Raw genomic sequence first — 19,636 nt, 5'->3', positions numbered from 1 at the left:
TACCAATGCATCAATGAGGGCACAGATCACGTGCGTGGTCCCCAAGACAAGCAAGTAATCGCCATAATCAAATCTCTTATGAAAGTCATTCGCGTGTTGATAAATGACATGCAGACGCCATCTGCTCGAGGTGCACTACAAGTGCTGGACGGCCTGGATCCGGTTCTTGCAAGCCTCGAGTAGCAAGCACAATGGCTCTACCGCGTCAGCCGTTCTTCAGAGAAGTCAAGGAAGCATCTATTATGCAATGGAATGCCCATGGACTGAAATCCCGTATTGAGTTTCGCCATTACGTTTCCACCAATCGATTTCCCATTATTGTCGTCTGTAAACCGAACGCACAGAAACCCATCCGGATCTCAGGCTATGAACCTTATGTGTCATCGACTTGTAATGACATCAGCAAAGTGATCATCTACATACGATGTGAACTGACCCGTTGTTCATCCAGTGTGGCCACATGACAGTAATCAGTATGTCTGTTTGACCGTGAAAAAAAAGAAACTTGCGTTTACTTTAGTGGGCGCTTACCTTTCTCAATCAACTAGTTTCGATAGAGAGAGACTGAGTGACATTATATAGGCGACTCCTGGTCCATGAATTGTTGTTGGGGACTTCAACGCACATCATTCACTTTGAGGAAGCAACAAGGTTAATTCCAAAGGAAGAAAGCTCGATCGTTTCTTTAGATTGCGACCATGAACTTTATTGTCTAAATGATAGCAATCCCACGTGTCTGGGCAGCCGGGCTTACAGTAGTTGTTTAAACTTAGGTTTTGTTTCGCGATGCCTCACTCGCTGCGTCCATTGGTTCACAGATATAAAAACCCATGGAAGCGACCACATTCCTACCTACGTGAAGATAAAATGCCTAACCAAATCTGTTCCATCAAATTTTAAACAAATAGATTGGCCCGTGTTTAGATCACTTATGGAAGGCGCATGCCACGAAGGCATTTCGTCCACACTAGAATATGAGATCGCCAAGGCTATGCAGGATGCTATGCGTTCATTTCGGCCATTTGAGAAATACACAGATTTTGATGTGGAAATACAGAGCCTCCGTGCAATCCACCGGCGAGCGGAGCGACGGTACAGATGGACTAAATTGGTCTACGACCTTAGAGAGGCCAAATACATTCAAAAGAAAATTCAGCGTCGCCTGGCTGTACTGCAAAATAACGCTGGAAATCCTTTTGTGAGTCTCTAGATCCGCGTAAACCTCTGTCGGTTGTCTGGAGAACAATCCACGGACTTCGACCAGCTCCTCAACAGCGCCGTTCATTTAAATCTCCAGCCTCACATCAAGGACGCCGAGAAGTCGACGTAGCCGAAGATTACTGCGCAAGGATCACGGGCCCGGCATTCACGTATTCACTTTGCGCACCTATTGCCGCTGTCCCCCCTTGCTCCCGAGATCCTCGTATGGACGCTCCTTTCTCAACCGAAGAACTGGAGGCCGCACTTGCTGGGTGCAGGCGATCTTCGTCACCAGGACCCGATGGCATCACATACCCTGCACTTGCAAACCTTGGTCAAGAGGCCAGACATGCCCTTCCTGGCCTATACGACGCATCATGGCGTGACGGCCTGGTCCCTACCACGTGGAAATCCAGTCGGCATGTTCCCCCCCTCAAGGCTGGCCAATCTTGTTGAAATTGCCATCTTACCGTCCAACAGCACTGGCCAGCTGTGTCGGCAAGGTAATGGAGAGAATGATTCTTACACGTCTAGAATGGTACTTGACATTTTACAACGCCTATCCAGAGGTAATGGCTGGTTTTCGATGCTACCGCTCGTCAATAGGTAGCGGTATCGACCTTGTAACATATGTACAACAATATAAACATCTGAAACGCATCACTGAGGCCCCATTCCTTGATGTTAAAGGTGCGTACGACAATGTCAACCATCAGGCAATTCTGGACGTCTCAGAAGCTGTAGGGATTGGTGGACACATTTTTCGCTGGATAGGTAACTATTATAGTGACAAATCTTTCTTTATTTTGACTGAAGACGTACCAACGCCGTCTAGCTATACCAGTTGTGGTGTACCGCAAGGCGGAGTACTCAGCCCTAGGGTTTTCAACCTGGTGTTCGTCGGTCTCACTGATTCGTTACCCCAAACCATTCAGCTCTCCGCATATGCAGACGACATTTGCATATGGGCTTCACGCGTGACACGTGTATAAGTCCGCGCACGACTTCAGAAAGCTTCAACGGCTGTGTCAACATACCTAAGAAGACAAGGCCTGGAGCTTTCAGCTGAGAAATGTGCCCTCGTTGCTTTTACTAGCAAAGCGATGGCCCCGTATGCTTTGAGGATTAATGATCAAATTATATGATATAGACGAATGCACCGATTTCTTGGCGTCATCGTTGATAGAGACTTGTCTTGTAGCCCTCACATCTCGTACATGACAAAGCGTTTGGCCGCCATTGTGGACCTTGCGTTTCTCGGCGGGAAGTACTGGGGCGCAACAGTACCATAAATGTTGCAACTATATGAAGCACTGTCTTGGGGCTTCCTGCGGTACAGCTTACCTGTACTAGAAAATACTTACTACAAATATTCGCAAACACAAGAGCGTGCAAGCACAAGCACTCAGAACGTGTCTCGGTCTCCCCAAAACTACGTCATCGATTGCGACAGTGGCCATAGCTAGAGACACTCTTCTGACAGTCTACATTGATACACATGTCCTGAGAGCACACATCCGGCACCTGACTCGGATTCCCTCCCACCATCTTGCTTGCTTGCCAGCAAAAAGGCCACATTCAACTTTTGCCAAAAGCATTGTAAGGCACCAGTCCTACTTGCCATCACAATTTACGCCTGCTACACGGTTATCAGACCCATTTTGGTGTCTGCACCGGCCGCAAGTGCAGTTGACAATTCGAGGCATCAGAAAGAAAGCCGGAGCGACGTTGCAAGCTTTGAAACAAGCAACTTTGGAACACATTCACAACGTGCACGGATTCCGACATGTTTACACAGATGGTTCCGTAAAACTCAACAGCTCTGCTGCTGCAGTCATCATTCCGGCAAAATCTGAAGAAATCAAATTAGGAACTTCATGTTTGACCACATCGATGGATGCAGAACTCGCGGCACTCCGTGCTGCACTCAATTTCATCAATCAGGAACCACTAAACAATGGACGGTCTTTAGTGACTCCAAGGCAGACCTTCAGTGCATACGAAGCTCAATACGCCACGGATCCAATGAACAACTGGCCTCAGAAATTCGACATATATATCATCAAATCCATGACAAGGCTCACAACATAATCTTTTAATGGCTGCCAGGGCGCTGTAACATCAGCGGGAATGACCACGCCGATGAAGCCGCCCGATCTGCACATGAAAGTGGTCAACGAGTCTTCATTCCGCTTTCGCGAACAGACGGTCAGGTTGGGCTGCGATTGCTGTCCCGTGGTTGTACTTTGTCCCCGTGGGTCTCGAATGTTTTCACCATGTGTCGTTTGCGTTCGTTGTCTCCGGATATATGGATGCACCTCCCGCCTAATTTACCACGACGTGAACAGACCATGCTATACGATCTGTGGCTAGGCGTTGCCTTTACGAAATCGTATGCTTTCCTCATTGGAATGGTCAATAGCCCCACGTGGAACACATGGAACATCGATGAGACGCTCGCACATATTATCTGTGTCTGCCCGCGATATAGTGCCCAGAGACAAGTGATGTGCAGAGTATGCGACCAGTTGGACAATCGTCCACTATCAGAACTGAAAGCTTTAGGCCAGTGCTCCATAAGAACATCCGCGTTGAAGGCCTTACTCGCGTTATTAAGTTTCCTGTGGTCTACGGGGCTTCACGATAGACTTTAAGAATGCCGCCCCCTACTGCTCTATAGTGTACGCGCTTTGTTCGTGCTCATCTCTCTGTCTCTCTATCTCCTCCCTCCGCTATCTTTTTCCTTTTATCCCCCTTAAACCTTCCCCCCGTGCAGGGTAGCCAACCGGAACTACCTCTGCTTAACCTTCCTGCTTTCCTTGCATTCTTCTCTCTGTCTCTCTCCTATGGGTGCCATAGATGCAGCGATACAGACAACGCATATCGCAGTTTTGGCACGTAAAACCTCAAAATATTATAGCATCCTCGACAAACCGCACCGGTGCGCCCTAGGAGATTGGACATGACAGCATTCAAGGAATGCAGCCACCTAACAATCTGTTTGTCTTCATTCTTCAGCTCGTTCTCGGACTGCTGCTTCACGCCAGTCTGGGCCTTGAACCACCAGGAATGACCGGCATAACAAGTATCTTCAATGCGACCAACAGCCACGTGCCGGGTGTCATGCTGATGCAGTCATGGGATTCTGTCCTGCACCGTTCATCGGCGACCTGCGCAGATCGCTGGGCGCACAACCAGTGCTCAGCGCCACCCCCCAGCCCGCCTATAAAGGCCGATCACAGGCAAGCCGAGAGCATTGGGCACGACCGCACTCAAGCAATGCAGCCACCTAACAATCCGTTTGTCTTCATTTTTCAGGCGAGAAAGCGATACGGAAAATATATCCGCTCTAGTGACCCATTCTTGTTAGTGCTGCCGTGCCCAAGGCTGTGTGGTATCGTGTTTGAACATGCTGTGCTTATTCTAAAGCTTCTATTACTTGGCGGAGATGTCGAAACTAATCCCGGCCCCGAAGTAAGTCAACAATTAAAGGAAATAGCCGCAGATATTAAAGACATTAAGGAAAACCACCTAGCTGAAATCGATATGGAATTGAACATGTTGACAAGCCTAGAACAAAACGTCGATCGTTGTCAAGGGCAAATAGCAAGCCTGAATTCGGTAATAATATCACTGCAAAATAAAATCGATGATCTAGAGAATCGTAGCAGACTTTATAATTTGATAATATGCGGACTACCAGAAGCCACTGGAGAGACACCCTTGACAATGGAACGCACAGTGAAAAAAGAAGTTATCGAAGGCCTTCTGGAATTAAAAGCAGCAGCCATCGAACCCGTATATCGGATAGGGTGAGCAGAACCTAACGAGATTCGGCCCATAATCTTCAAATTACTAGATTCAAGAGATAAGTATACAATACCGAAAAGAGGATACAAACTTAAGGACACTCAGCTATCTATTGTAGAAGACTTTTCAGAACGCGTGCGGGATATCAGAAGAAAACTTTGGAACAGCGCGAAGGTAAACCGGCAAAAGTATGAAAAGGTTTCGCTTGTTTTCGACAAACTATAGATTAACAATCGCCCGTAGGTTTGGAGTAACGAGCAGGATGACAAAGTGCCGCTTGAAAAAAAAAAACGATTCATAAAGGGAGTGAGAAAATTGCTGTGCCGGCAAAGCAGCGAACATCACAGGAAAAGACAAAAGCGGAGTTGGAACCCGCCGAGGCGCAAAATTCGCGAACTAAAACTTTTCACAGTAAATGTTAAAAGCGTCTTTAATAAACCCCAGGCACTTGAAAACTTTATAATTGATTATGAACCTAGTGTTGCAGCTATTACAGCAACGTGGCTAACGTCCGAGATTCTTGATCAAGAGTTCGCGCCGCCAAATTATTCCGTTATGCGAAAAGACCGTCCCACATGTGGTGGCGGAGTGGCGTTATTAAAAAAAAAAATGTTTTGCTTTTTCCGTTCTCCCTGAGATAAAAGACGCTGAGGCGGTATTTTGTAAATTGCTTTGCGAAGGTAAAAACGTTGTCTTAGGGTGTGTTTATCGGAGCCCAAACTCGGGTGACGAGTGTATCAGTGCCATTCACGACTACATGCAACGTCACGCCCATGGTTCACGCATCGCCCTTATGGGTGATTTTAATCTTTCTGACATTCATTGGAGTGACATGCACTACTCGTCAGCCGCCTCAGATGCACTATTTGATCTCATGTTAACCTTCAGTCTTCATCAGGTCGTTTCACGTCCAACGCGTTCGGTGGGAACTACTGAAAGCATTCTTCACCTAATACTTGTCAGCCATCATTTCGATAATAACCATGTACGAACTGATGTAATTCGTGGCATATCAGATCATGACGTACCAGTATCTGTGTTACCACTTGTTGGTATTACTGCACACTTTCGTATGTCCATAGTAACCGACTTCCTAAAGGCTGATGACAATAGCATACTAATATACCTTGATCACGAGTTCCAGCCTTTTTTCCAAAGGGGTTCCAATGCCTCTGTTGATGTAAATTCCCTTTGGCTTATGTTCAAATCTATCGTCCTCTACTGCGTCATGAACTACGTGCCTACTAAAACCAAGCGGCCGCCAAAAAATAATCCCTGAATAACCTGAGAAGTAATTCAGGCAAAGCGCCATCTGAAAAGATGGCGTAGGACAATAAAAATTAAAGGAGGAAGTGAATCCAGGCTGACGAAACTGCCTAATGCCATCGCAGAATTCAAGCTTACAGCCAAATGTGCCAAAGAATATTATTTTAATGTAACGTTACCGAGCTTTCTTACTAATAATCCCGAAAAATTCTGGAGGCAGTTTCGCACCAATGATAAAGAAGCGTCCCACTTACGCCCAGAGGAAGAAACTGAGAAAGCCAACGCTTATAACATTTTCTTTCGATCAGTATTTACTACAGATAATAACATTATTCCCCCCATTCTAACCAGGCAGGGTGTAAGCATGGGCAAATTAGACATTACGGACGCTGGCTTACTTAATCTTCTGCTTAATTTTGACCCTGAGAAAGGTAGCGGTCCTGACAACATACCTAAAGACTTTCTGAAAAGGTATGCGGAATGGTCCAGCAGATACCTTCGCATAATTTTTCGTAAATCACTCAATACTTCACAACTACCGAACGACTGGAAAATTGCAAAGATAATACCTATACATAAATCAGGCGACACAGCAGAATTTCACATTTTAGACCCATTTCATTAACTAGTACATCCTGTAAGCGCCTACAGCACATAATCTTTAAGCACATAACGGGTTTTTCTAGAGAGCATTGGCTTCTTGTCTCTCTACCAAAATGGCTTTCGCCGTGGTTTATCAACAGTAACCCAACTAACAGAACTAGTTCACGATCTTGCATTTACTGTCAAGTACCGAGGCCAGACTGACATGACTTTACTTGAAATATCTAAAGTATTTGATTGTGTATGCCATAACAAATTAATCGCTAAAGTTGAAAGTGTTGTTGAGAAAGGGCTCCTTTCAGCCTGCATAAGAGAATTTCTAGCCAATCGTTCCCAATTTGTAATCTACGAAAAAATGCTATCTAACACTGTCGCAGTTACTTCCAGAGTTCACCAAGGCTCAGTTCTTGGGCCATTACTCTTCCTAATCTAAATTAATGACATCACAGCTAGCATTGGATGTAATATAAAACGCTTCGCTGACGACTGCGTTATTTATAGCGAACTCACTAATTATAGCAACCACATCGCACTTAATACATCCCTCAACACTCTAGCTATTAGGTGCTCTAATTGGCAGATGTCAACGTAAAAAAGTATGTGGCCATGACCGTAACAAGGAAAACAAGACCATCTAAATTTACATGCGATAACAATAATATTTGGGGTTTTACGTGCCAAAACCACTTTCTGATTATGAGGCACGCCGTAGTGGAGGACACCGGAAATTTTGGCCACCCGGGGTTCTTTAACGTGCACCTAAATCTAAGCACACGGGTGTTTTCGCATTTCGCCCCCATCGAAATGCGGCCGCCGTGGCCGGGATTCGATCCCGTGACCTCGTGCTCAGCAGCCCAACACCATAGCCACTGAGCAACCACGGCGGGTGAAGTTTACATGCGAGATTAACGGCATACCACTAACTAAAGTTGAACAACGTAAATACCTGGGAGTTACATTAACCTCAGACCTCAGCTGGGATAAACATATTTCGAATATCACCGCAGGAGCATTACGTGAACTATTCTTCCTCAAAAGAAGCCTTGCGCTCTCTACGACATCGACGAAGCTACTGGCCTGCACAACTTTCATTAGGCCGGTTCTCGAATATGCAAACACAGTCTGGTTTCCTAATACAACGACTGACATAACAAAATTAGAGGCAGTATAAAGAAAGGCTATAAGGTTCATGCACTACAAATATAAACGCGCTGACTCACCTACTAATTTTCTAACGCAGTCTGGATTGCAAATGCTATCTACCATGCAGAGCAAAACACGCTCGCCTGAAGTTCTTGTTGCAGATTCTAAAAAAATAACTATAAGATATATGTGTCCAAGGGCCCTATATAACGCAAAACTATTCCAATATGTTTTTATTCCATTTTCCTGATGTACGTCAGATTTGCGTAACCGCCGACGCAAGCACCGGGCGGTCACCCGCAGGGTTGTCTGAACAGACCAATCAAGCGCTCTCTTCGTTCATAGGAGGTCACTTTTGTTTGCTTGAAAAAGGAATAACATTGCCTACACTTAGCGGCTTGTCTTATCTAATTGGCTGACAAGAGGCGAGGAGCACGCTCAAGTGGAGAGGGCTTCAATGGGGCTGACCCAGTGCAGTGAAAGTCGGGTGGTGCCGGCGTCTGCGATTGGTCTGCTCTCCCTTACTTAGCTTGTGGTGGCTTGTGGAAAATCGCGGCGGCATGCAATGGAAGCTTAAGATAGACGCTAAGACGAATCCTCAGCAAAGAACAGTTGGTAGAATGAGGTCGTAAACGCGCCGAAAGTGCTCGAAAACGTTACACGGCCACGCAAAAAGAGTTATACGCAAATAAACCCATGCTGTCCGGCTGGTGCCAGAAGCCAGCGCCTGAGTGATCGGCTGCAGCCATCTTTTATTCCTTTCGGAACGGGGCAGCCTGCGACTATTCAGAACAAAATTCAGTTTTGTTCGGCATATTAATGCATCTTTCACGCGTACATGTCACTTTGACGCGGGGAGTTCTTGCGGTTTTGTGATGTCGCGTGACGGGCATGTGAAATCGGTGCAGCCCGAAAATGGCGAAAAGGCGTCGAATCCGAAATAACTATTTTTCTTTTCTTTTCGGTCAGATCATGCATAATCAGTGTGTACACGTCATATCAGATGGGGAGCTATAGCGGTTTTCGTGACGTCGCGTGACAGACAGGTGAAGGGGGGGGGGTGGTTCAAAAAAGTTTTTGACCAATCACGGAGGGCTGATTACAGAATTGCAACAAAAAAGATTGCAATAGTTTTGCGTTATAGCGCCCCAGGTACATTTCATTTTCTGAGGCTCAGAAAACACGTAACAAACATGTGTACACGTTAACAGAATACACATGCAACAAGGACACGTTTAAGTATTCATTCTTCCCCCTTACAGTAGCTGAATGGAAAAGACTTGATCCTGCAATAACCGCCATCGAACCGTTGTCCAAATTTACCTCACAAGTAGAAGTTGCAGTGCGTAAATAAAATCATTTATCATCGCATGTATTATCGTCACAAATTTTGCATTGTGTTGCTTTCGACATCCTATTTTACTTTTTCCTTTTCTTTTTTGTTGGTTATCGTTATGTGGACAGATGGTACCCTCTGTTCCCAAAGTAAATTTTCGTTACTGTCGTACTTCTAGTCTTAAGATGATTGTTGTAACTGCCATTTTCCTGCTAATTGCTCGCCTAGATTTTTTTCTTCCAATTCATTACGCGTTCGATGTTATCTTTAGGTTCGCTCCTATTTCATGTATGACTAATTGTCGGTTAGGCGTTCGGCACGCTCAGTGCCCGATCATTATGATGCGCGCTACGCGAATGTCGCAAAGCTTGCGTGGGCCATCTCGCTTAACCATGTTGTGGTGAGGCATGGTACCGCTATGCGAAAGTTACTAGTAACTGTTATACTGTCCCCAAACCTCTCCAAGACCTAAATGTTATCCATCGTGAATGCCTTACATCTTCCCAAAAGCATTAGACATAGGTTTTTATTACCCTCCACAGTTAGAAGCGGGATTGTTCGAAGTTACTAGTGTCGTACACATACACTCATGTCCGTGTATGCTGCTGCTCTGCATTACGAGCCCCGCCTCAACTTCTAAATATACGTTGTTTAATGTTTCAACACTTCACTATTCCGTGGGCAAAGCTTCTTAGAAAAACCTCTGGAAGGGCTCAAGAAAATATCTTCTGTTTACTCGTTTAAAAGGACTTGAAAAAGTGATAGGCAGTCTGAAGTCTACTGAATTACCGCTTCATCAGCGGCTTCAGACAAACGAATACCCCCAAAATTCTGTTCGCTGCCGCATTGTGCTTTGAATCTGCTCTAACTTTTTTCTATATTTCCTGTGTGTGCCGCAGTTAACAGATGCAGTTCGCGACACTGATTCGCTTCGTGGCTCAGTCACACACAACCGCATCTTTTGTCCTGCCAGGCTGCCACCGCCCGGAGTAGGGTGGTGTAGGCACGGAACGGCGCCCCACGCTGCCAGGATGAGCCCGTTGGTTTGTGCTGGATCGCACTTTTGCTGGCCGTCTTCTAGGCCGCAACCTGTCCTGGCTGTTGCGTCAGAACGAAAGCAGGCACGCCCGGTGGCCGCGCTGTATTCTCTGCGGTGTCTCGTCTAAGCTGAGGAGGTGACAGCACATTCGATGGCGCACATGCGGCTAGCGACATTCACAGGGATTCTATTCGCCATGGGTTCACTCGACTTGTGGAAGAGAATTTCGAGCCCTCCGACGTCACGTTGCTGGTCTCCTTTACCGAGGCTCGCCGAAGATGTCCTCTGGAAGCGCTACGAGCTACTCTCCGCGCTCCAACTCCTATAGGACGACCGCGTAGGGAAACTGCAGCCCGGTTGGGAGCGAGCTTCAGCTCATTTCTTACGTAACGGACGGGATTGATGTAATCTATAGGTATGAATGTATTCGTGTTCTATGTTATCTAAATGCAATTTATCATGATTCAAGTCTGCTGCCGAGTTGACTCCGCGAAGACACCTTTGGTGTGCGACGGTACGCAGCAAAATAAAATCAGCCCCCTGCATGCATCTAATTTGTTTCTCATTCTCATTTTGTTGTTTCCTTTAATTTAATGGTAACAGCAGTTAGAGAGCCTAATCAGTTTAAAGGCTACAACGGGATGTTGACAAACCTACGTCATTACATGGGTACCAGGCCAGACAAGAAGTGATTTTCGGGCGCTAGGCTCTAACGTATACTGATGTGAAATCTAATTCACGCCATAGCATGCAGTCCGTGGCAACTGCACTAAGACAGCCATGACTCAATCGTCATTTTGAAGGTTTATTTGGGGCAAATGCACCAAGACACGAGCACGTCCTCGCTTACTGAACAATGTATTCGCACGTCTTGTACCTAGGGAAGACGTGCGGACTGCTTGTCCTGGCGGCCCACAAGGATTCTGACGTCAGAAATGCGGAAGACTGGCCGTCACCTATCATTGCCAAGCTGGATGTTAACTTGAACGTTCACAAACGGCACGATCATTACTTCTTGAGGAGCGGCCAGTACTCGTCAAAAAGGAAAAAAAAGGAAATAGAAAAAACAATTGATTTCATCAATTATTTAAAAAACAAAAGACCTGATACCACGCGAAACGAGGCAATAGAAGCGTGACAAACATCTAGTACGCTAAGTTTCATTTTACGCATCCATGACGTGTCCGGGAAGCGTCCATGCACCACGCACCTTAATTGCCACGTCTAAATAAGAAAGATTGTTCGGCTTGCATGGCGCACAGCGGGAGACCTCCGAAAACATCAACGGGAGACGTATCCGGTGTACCTGGTTTTATGCGCTCCTTCAAGTGCCTAGCTTCAGTTTCCCAGCAAACAAGTGAGAAACTTTCTCGTGCAGAGCCTAGGAGAAGCACTTCTCACGTGATCTGAAAACTGATATGAGATCACCATAGCGACAAACTTTACATTGTCGGTAGCCACGAAACTGCGCTAATTAGGTATTAATTGGATTCAACGAATTAGCGAGAAACATGGAATACGCAACCTGTTCTCCGATGTCTGCCATTTCAGATAATCTGGTTTCTAAAAAAAATGACATTTTTATCATGATCCCTCTACTGTTTTTCACACTCTTCGACGCAACACCCAGTTTAAGCCCGCTTGCTGGTGGTTACATTCGGCGCAAATATAAGCTTCGTATATATCCCCAAATATATCCACTAAGATGCCGACCAATCCAGCAGCAGCCAGCAGCAGCCAGCAGCAGCGGTAGTCGGCAGTTCTCTTAGGGACATTCGCCGTTGACTGCATCAGTTGTCTGTATATCAGCCCAGCGGTCAACATAATTTGATCAGCCGTTGTATTAAGCTCTCTATGAATGATGGAGTCATTTTCAAATGGGCTTGATTTAACAGTTGAGCTTTCGATGACATCAATGACAAAGCTTAAAAGCTGCCAAGTTCCCCGTCTTCTCAATGAACTAAACGGGGAATGTTGGTTACATTTCCTTGAAATAAAAAGCATGTTACGGGTTACGCAGGATAAACGTTTATGCTGCGTGGGATATTTACTACATTTATAAAAAATTGCTTACACAAGCGTCCGACTGCGTTTTAAACACGCTGCGCAGAACCAAGTGGAATGTCCAAGAACGTATCGCCACATTTTGTTGCGTGGTGCAAATTGGCGCGAATAAGTAAAGCGCGAGGATACTTGCGAGTCTGCGGAATTGTTTGCACCACTAGATCAAAGTAAACAGTGACAGAGTCGAGGATGAGACCAGTTTCCGGTGATGTCGCCACCAACGCCACTGTCGGCGACTCCTGGTACTCCAGTAAAATGGTAACGGTACTGGTATACACTCGAGCGTGTTCATAGTTATAAAAATACTGACGAGACACTTGCAACATTTCTTTTTTTAAAGCAACGCTTTCTTTGCCTCTGCCTTCGACTTTCCCACTGCTGCTGCTGTGGCTACTGCTGTCTCGCACACCGCGTCGGGGAGTGGTTCGACAGAGCGTGTATATAGATGACAGGCGCGAGTACGAGGGGAAAGGCGACAAGAGAAACTTGTTTTCAACCCAACGCGTTGAATGTACACAATTCCCACTGGAGCTCCCTGGCCGTCGCCACATTAGCCGATTGATAGCTGTAATTATCCGTGACTTCCCTCAGAAGCATTACAGAAACTGCAGCGCTTCCCTTTTTACTAACGTGCGAGGCCAGAGGGGACGCAGATGGAACTGTACAGAGGAAGAGAAGGAGAGGGAGGAAAAGAGGCAGTTCCCATATGAGAGAGGGGGTAGTGACGTGAGAAGGCAAGGAAATCCTACTGCTATACACCAGAACACCGTGAATTCAAAGGGCGCCGCCATATTGATGAGCGCCGGTCGCGCCATCTATCCCAAGCGCCGCGAAGTAGCAGGCCTGGGCTGCCACGCCGGGAGATGCGACCCGGCGCGAAAGCGAAACTTGGGCTTTTTAGCTATGCGGAAGGCGTGTTTCGCGTTTTTTTTAACCTGTCATTTTCGCTGTCTGGATTCAATCAAACTTCAAGACCTCGTGCAAGTCCACAATGGACACACTGAGTGCTATGCAGACTGCAGAAGCGAATACATCGGGTAGGTACGCTATTACGTTTGTGCAAACCGCGCGCTATATGCTAAAACACCTGTGAGCTTTTTGGAACGTAACCTGTGAAGGAATTTACAGCACTGTGTTGGTGCCATATATTATTAAAGCACGCAGAACACTGTCATCTGCACTTTCAATTTGGTCTTGTTTTTAATGGTCTCTACTGGGTTGGCCGCGCTTGGCAACCAACTGGCGAGGTCGTTTGACTGCTTGGTTAGCAGACGCCTGCCCTTCACCACCTGCACACTGAAAACAAAATAGATGTTATAGTAAGAAGGGCTGTAGTTCTTTCCCATGCCATCACTTTTGCGAAGATAAAAAGTCCTCTCAAAATGAAACGGAAAATACACCAGGCCAATTGTATCGTGCAACCACTTAAGAGTACAACATTCAGAACAAAAGCCTACAGCACTCGAACAAGCAGCATATGATGCTAAACCTGCACTCCTTGGAAAATGAGGTACTACAGTAGTTATAATGTTCAACTACATGTGCAGTCAAAGCCCGTATAACAGGGCGAGCATGACAGATTCAGGTGTTGTACAGCTGCACAAACCATGAAAGGGCACGTAAAATTACCATCCCTACTTAAAGCTGCATCATCAGGACCCCTTTGGTACAAGACAACAACCGCACCTGCATTCCAAGAAATTAGCCCCACCAACTGCAGCTACCTGGTACCAGACCTGTTTCGCTTGTGCGAAGCCATCGGATTGTTGGCGCTCCCTTAGAAAACAGTAAAAAAAAATCTAGTGAGAACGATCAAACTTTTGTTACAAAATACAAGAATAATTAAGCACCTTATTTTCCTCCCCATATGAATGGAAATATTTTGCGCTTTGCCCCGCATAACAGCCCGCACGCAGTTTAGAGCTCAGGAGGCTCAAATGAATTCGTTACGAATGACACCTGCAACACCAGCTCGTAAAGGTAGGTGCGCTGCAAGAACACCTTCGGCGACGAGTAGTCGTCGTTTACGTTTTTGTGGACGCATGCTACGTGACGAGCAGACTTCGGTTTACTTTCATTAGCAATAACGCTCACCAGCAAGGCCTACAACTTGTCGTTCACGCTTAATGGTCATTCCGTGCACCAGCTGCAAGTATCGCTAACCGCAAACTCAACTGTTCCGCTTAACCGTCGGGAGCTCTGCCTGAATGAAAACACGAAAAGGCTTGCCTTTTTGTTATAGCCAAGGCGAAGCACCGGCGCGGGATTCTGCTCTGTAGGCTTGTTGCCCAGAAAGTGCTCGGAGCAAACCGGCGTATTACGTTTGTAGGGCGCAAAGTTGAACGTGGCACCAAAATATACACAGATCGAATACTCACTCGTGCATTTTCACTGGGTTGGTAGTTCTTCCTATTCAAGCTATCCACCGGTGGCGCTGCTTGGCATTCTTCGTTGCGGATGGAAATCGGCGCAGGCTGAAAACACCGCACCGGCACGATTCCCTACGTGTGTTGTGCTCTTCGCAAACAGCGCTAAGCAACCTGCTCCTTTTCCGCTGGTTGTTTTGGCATCCAAACACGACGCAATGATGCCCAGATGACTTCTTCTACTTTGGATCCGTGTGAACGGGCACATTTCCGCACTTTGGAGCCCTAGAGCTGGCGCTTGCCATGTCTACTGGTCGCCGGCGAACACACTTTGGCAGCCCAGTACAAAATAGCGCCGGTCGACCGGGCAATCCGGGTGCGAGAGTATGCGTTCGGTTAGTCTGGGTGCGAGACTAGCGTGTTCTGGTCTATACGACAGCGGTTACGGAGAAACAGGATAAGCTTAAGTACAAGGTACGGTAGAGTACGTTGCTGCCACTTCTGAAAAATAAACGCCATGCAAATATATCAAGCGGGCAGCTTATGCAGGGCGCGCAGAAGCAGAGCCGCATTAATTAGGCGCACCGCAGAGTCCAGGAGACACTATGGAAGCGGTCGACCGTCAAATCAGCACTTCTGTGCCCGCCGCGTCAGCTTTACGGCTATGGCATTGCTAGAGGTCAAGGTCAATGTGGGAAAGAAGGTACAGCCCGCAGAAGACGCATTTCTCTTTTGATCACCTAGCAAAAAAAAAAAATCAGAGCCGAAAAAAACAGAGAAGAAGCACGCTTCCCCTACGCCACGGCGGCTCTACAGCAGAGAAGAAGAGTGCACAATTGTGCCAAGAAGGGCCTGCGCATCAGTTCAGTGCTTTTAGGTCCACTAGAGCTAATTTAAGAATAGCACGTACCACGTTTACTCCTGTGTACAGGCTTTGGCGGCTTTGGGTGAGCGTTCGCTACATTGCAAATTTCTATAGCATTAGGACAGATAAGCCATATCAGTGTTTTTTTGTTTTAATGCTTGTCGATGTGTTCTTCCCTATTATTCAGTATAGTTGTGCTCGTATACCTTTTTGAGCGAAACAATTTATATAAAGACATATGGTTGGAGAAGTACACTTCACCATAAGGAAAGAAAAGAAATGTTATAACACGTAGAATTTATGATTCGGTGTACAATGTGGCTGCCACACAAGGAGCAGACGGAAAAAAAAAGCACGCAAATGAATTAAAGGACTATTGAGGGGTTTCTTTGTTAAACCAGGCGCCTCTCTGTCCGACCACGCTGTTCCACACGCACAACAGCACATTTTAAGGGGCTGTATTTTATTAGTTTTCCCCTTTCAACAAGAAAAAGAAATCCGAAATAGGAGGCGAACTCAAGATGGTGCCAACTGTGACACAGGACAGTGCGATGTGAATCTACGTTCACAGTGAATTATGTAGCCCGAAAGATGTTAACAAACGTTAACATCTTTCGTTTTTTGTTAACTAAACGTTAACAAAGAAGAAGTGTCTGGACCAAGGAAATCTTTTGTTGTAGTAGATGAACGTTCCACATATGTCTTTAGATTTTATGTCCAGGGGAGCTTCATTTACCTAACCAAGGTTATTGCATTCCAGACGTCAGCATTTCATAGCAAACGTCGCTGTTAAAAAAGATGAGCCTTCAGAAATATTTTTTTTCTCAACGAAGTTCACTGTGGCAATTACTCTTTTGAATAGCAAAGAGCGTTTACTTAAATTAAAACAAGAAACCTCGCATTGCAGTAACAGCAATGTTGTGCAAAGTGTTGCCCTGCAAAATGACGTTCCAACATCAACGTTTACATTATCTTTAGTTATTCACACACACAAAAAAAAGATCCATAAATCAAGCATGCGGAAGAGGGTCACGAAGTTTTAATACTGAAAAGTAAGTTAGGAACCACAAAGAAATTGTACAGTCGTTGACAGTATAGCAGCAGATATGAGGTAGTAATAGATCAAAGTCAAGAAAAGCGAATGTTAAAAACTTGAGGTCGGCCGTGGTCAACGCAGTCCCGTCGTGCCGACTACTCGTGCAGTAGAAGCACGCTGTGAACGGGATCCGCCAGGGCGAACATTGGAGCTGCGTGGTGCCTTTCAAGCACGTCGTTTCAAGCGCGCTCCAAAGAAATCGTTCCCTCAATTCGTACATTGCGCAACGCAGTTCGGAAGAGTCGATGACGGGTGGAGTGGAGGCTGGCACGAGCGCGATTCGCGACAGCGTAGAGTGCTGTGCACTTGCCAAGTACCGCGTCGGTGTCTTGGGCTACAAGACGCACATCCAGCTGCGGTTCACGCTGTCGCAGTGGTTGACGACGCGGAACGCCTGCAAGGCCGAGAGCAACAGCGACACAGATGGCGGGCCACCTTCACACCACATCATTCTGGATGCGAGGTAAGCCGCTGTCGGGTGCAGTAGGAACAACGTGGAAGGCCAGCAGCGAGCTCTTTAATACCAATTAAGTTTGTCTGGTATCTTTCGAAAGACGCATTAAGTACTGAGGGCAGCTATGACTTTGTGCCCCGAGCGTCTCAGGACGAGCAGCCGACGCCGGTGTGCGCTACCCCTTCTGCTGAGGAACTGTGGCGGCGTCCCCAAAGTCTGTACCGATTTCGGGAGAAAGTATAGCCCTAATGATTATTGGGAGCATTTTCCTGGTTTGGGTATTCAATTTCTTTCACACTGCGGCACAATGAAATTGTAAACATGGTGTTCTTTTTAGCTGCACCAAATTTTTGAAAAATTGCCTGTGTTGATCGCCCAATTGCAACCCTTGATGTAATTTACTCGATGAGGTGGCCCTTACTTCGAGAAATGAAATTGATTAACTTAAGAGTCGACAAAGTTAGTTCAATTGCCTTTTTAATGAAATAATTTATGGCACATAATTTAATGTGCGAATTATAGCTAGTGAGTATGCAAGGCATATCGACTCAGAACGATCTCTTAGGATTTCATCGATCTAGAGATATCCGACGTCAATCTTGCGGTAAATATTCACTGTTGTTCCACTCACCTTATTAAGAAAACGTTGTTTTGTGCACTGAGGAACAACGTAACTGGAATACCAATACAGTTTGTTGGACACGTTGAAAATAAATAAACAGTAACTGGCGTAGTCCTGAGAATTTGTTCTACGTTGATAAGGCATGCGTATCAACTAGCTGTCTACAATGGGTAGAATTAAATAGGTGCGTATCAGAAAGTTCATCAGCGTAGTTATGTTAATTATTGAATTAAACCTCTTGATTTCACGTATAGAGGGGATGACCACCTCATCGCGCAACTTATACCGAGGCTTAGAATTGTGCTACCTGCTACCGGGAATTTTAAAAAAATTGGTGCATTAGAAAGAAAAAAAAAACGCCCTGTATAGAGGGTGTCGCAACTATGATGCACCAATATTTAAAAATATGAAAATGCCGCGCGGCTGGATAGAAGCAAGGCACTGTTTGTCGTCGCTTTGAGAAACCGAGAATATTTTTTGTTCTCCTTATAATTACATGACTAGCTTCCGAAATAATATAATTACATGAAAAATGTCACTGAGAAAACTGTAGATCACTGTGAAAAACTCCCAACAGAGCTTTCCGTTGCTCCATACGTGATACATAAAAGTGTTTTTCTGATCGTGAAAGCAGCCCGCGAATACAGGCGAAATTGCCGCGTGACTGGCCGCTAGAGGCACTCTACGTTTTATCGCGGGCTTCTTTCACGCTTAGAAAAGCACTTTTATGTAACACGTATTGAGCAACATAAAGCTGTATCCTGAGTCTTTCCTGTTGCTGTAGAATTTTCTCATCTAAAATTTTCATCTAATGATACTGCTTGAGAAGTTGGCTGATTAACTAAGACTAATTATGAGATCAGGCGGAATGCAAAAATGGCTTTAGCAGGCTGCGCCCCAAATGCACTGGTTATGCGGAGCTTTCCAATTAATAGACAGCTTTAGTATAGCGTACGCTACTCCATTGCGTACGCTAAATAATAGCGGGTCGTCACTGCGCATGCGCTGAACGCTAAACGAAATAGCGGGTATAGCGGGCGTATGCAACGCAAACGAGTTAGCGTTGGCGTTTTTGCGTGGTTTGCGGAGTTTGCGCGAAACATGGCGGCGGTCCCGGCTACCCGCTTCGAATTGAATTTGGCGTTGCTTTTGTAAAATGCGCTTCGTTCGTAGCAAATGACTGTGTAAACGGCTTTCGTTTACTCTCAGGCCGCTTGGACGACTAAGTATTATGGATAACTTCGTGGTGTTTTGGAGATCGCTTCTCATTTCGAACGAGTCGAAGCGTAACGAAAGAAACGTTCGAGATGTCAGCGCCACCTATCGCTACAGGCGCGAAATAGCCGCAACGACGGCATATGGCCTCAGAGATCCGAAGATATCGCCGGCCAACTAAAATTGTAGAAAACGTGCGCTGCTTAGCGTACGCTATTTTATAGCATATAGCGTGCGCTATAGTTGCGTACGCTAAACTAAAACTGTCTAATGGTGTTCACACGATTGCTTTAGCGACATGAGCCGCGAATGCGCTTCTATGTGTTGCTCGTGAAGGAACCTTACTCCAGTTTCGGCCACTAAGCATGCGCCACTGGAGCGTTCGCGGGTACTGGCTTGCCACGCTACCGCTGCCGGTGGTCCCGCGCGGACTTCTCGCTGTGCCACGAGATGGCGCAGCGTGTCCAGAAACAAGCGCGAGAGGTGAGCGTGTTTTCCGCATTGAGCGTTTCTCAGGGTTCACATACACCGACGCGCCGTGGATATTGGACGCTATG

General features: G+C 46.2%; 1 protein-coding gene across 5 annotated transcripts in view; it reads left to right on the top strand.

Annotated features, from left to right (window-relative positions):
* LOC135909941 (uncharacterized) overlaps positions 1–10,924 on the top strand; it is a 128,230-nt gene extending 117,306 nt beyond the window's left edge. For 3 of the 5 annotated variants that reach the window (XM_065441945.2, XM_065441944.2, XM_065441943.2), the window contains exon 4: positions 10,332–10,924. In XM_065441945.2, coding sequence (XP_065298017.1) covers positions 10,332–10,524 — 193 coding nt within the window. In that variant the 3' untranslated portion in view covers positions 10,525–10,924. Of the gene's footprint in view, positions 1–4,218; positions 4,443–10,331 lie in introns of all 5 variants that reach the window. The other 2 variants (XM_070532161.1, XM_070532170.1) reach the window with 1 other exon arrangement.
* Positions 10,925–19,636: the final 8,712 nt, after the last annotated feature.

Source organism: Dermacentor albipictus, chromosome 1 (genome assembly GCF_038994185.2).
Source record: "Dermacentor albipictus isolate Rhodes 1998 colony chromosome 1, USDA_Dalb.pri_finalv2, whole genome shotgun sequence".
NCBI classification, from domain to species: Eukaryota; Metazoa; Arthropoda; class Arachnida; order Ixodida; family Ixodidae; genus Dermacentor; species Dermacentor albipictus.
Note: the sequence above shows the minus strand (reverse complement) of the source record. Positions and strands in the feature narration are given on the sequence as shown.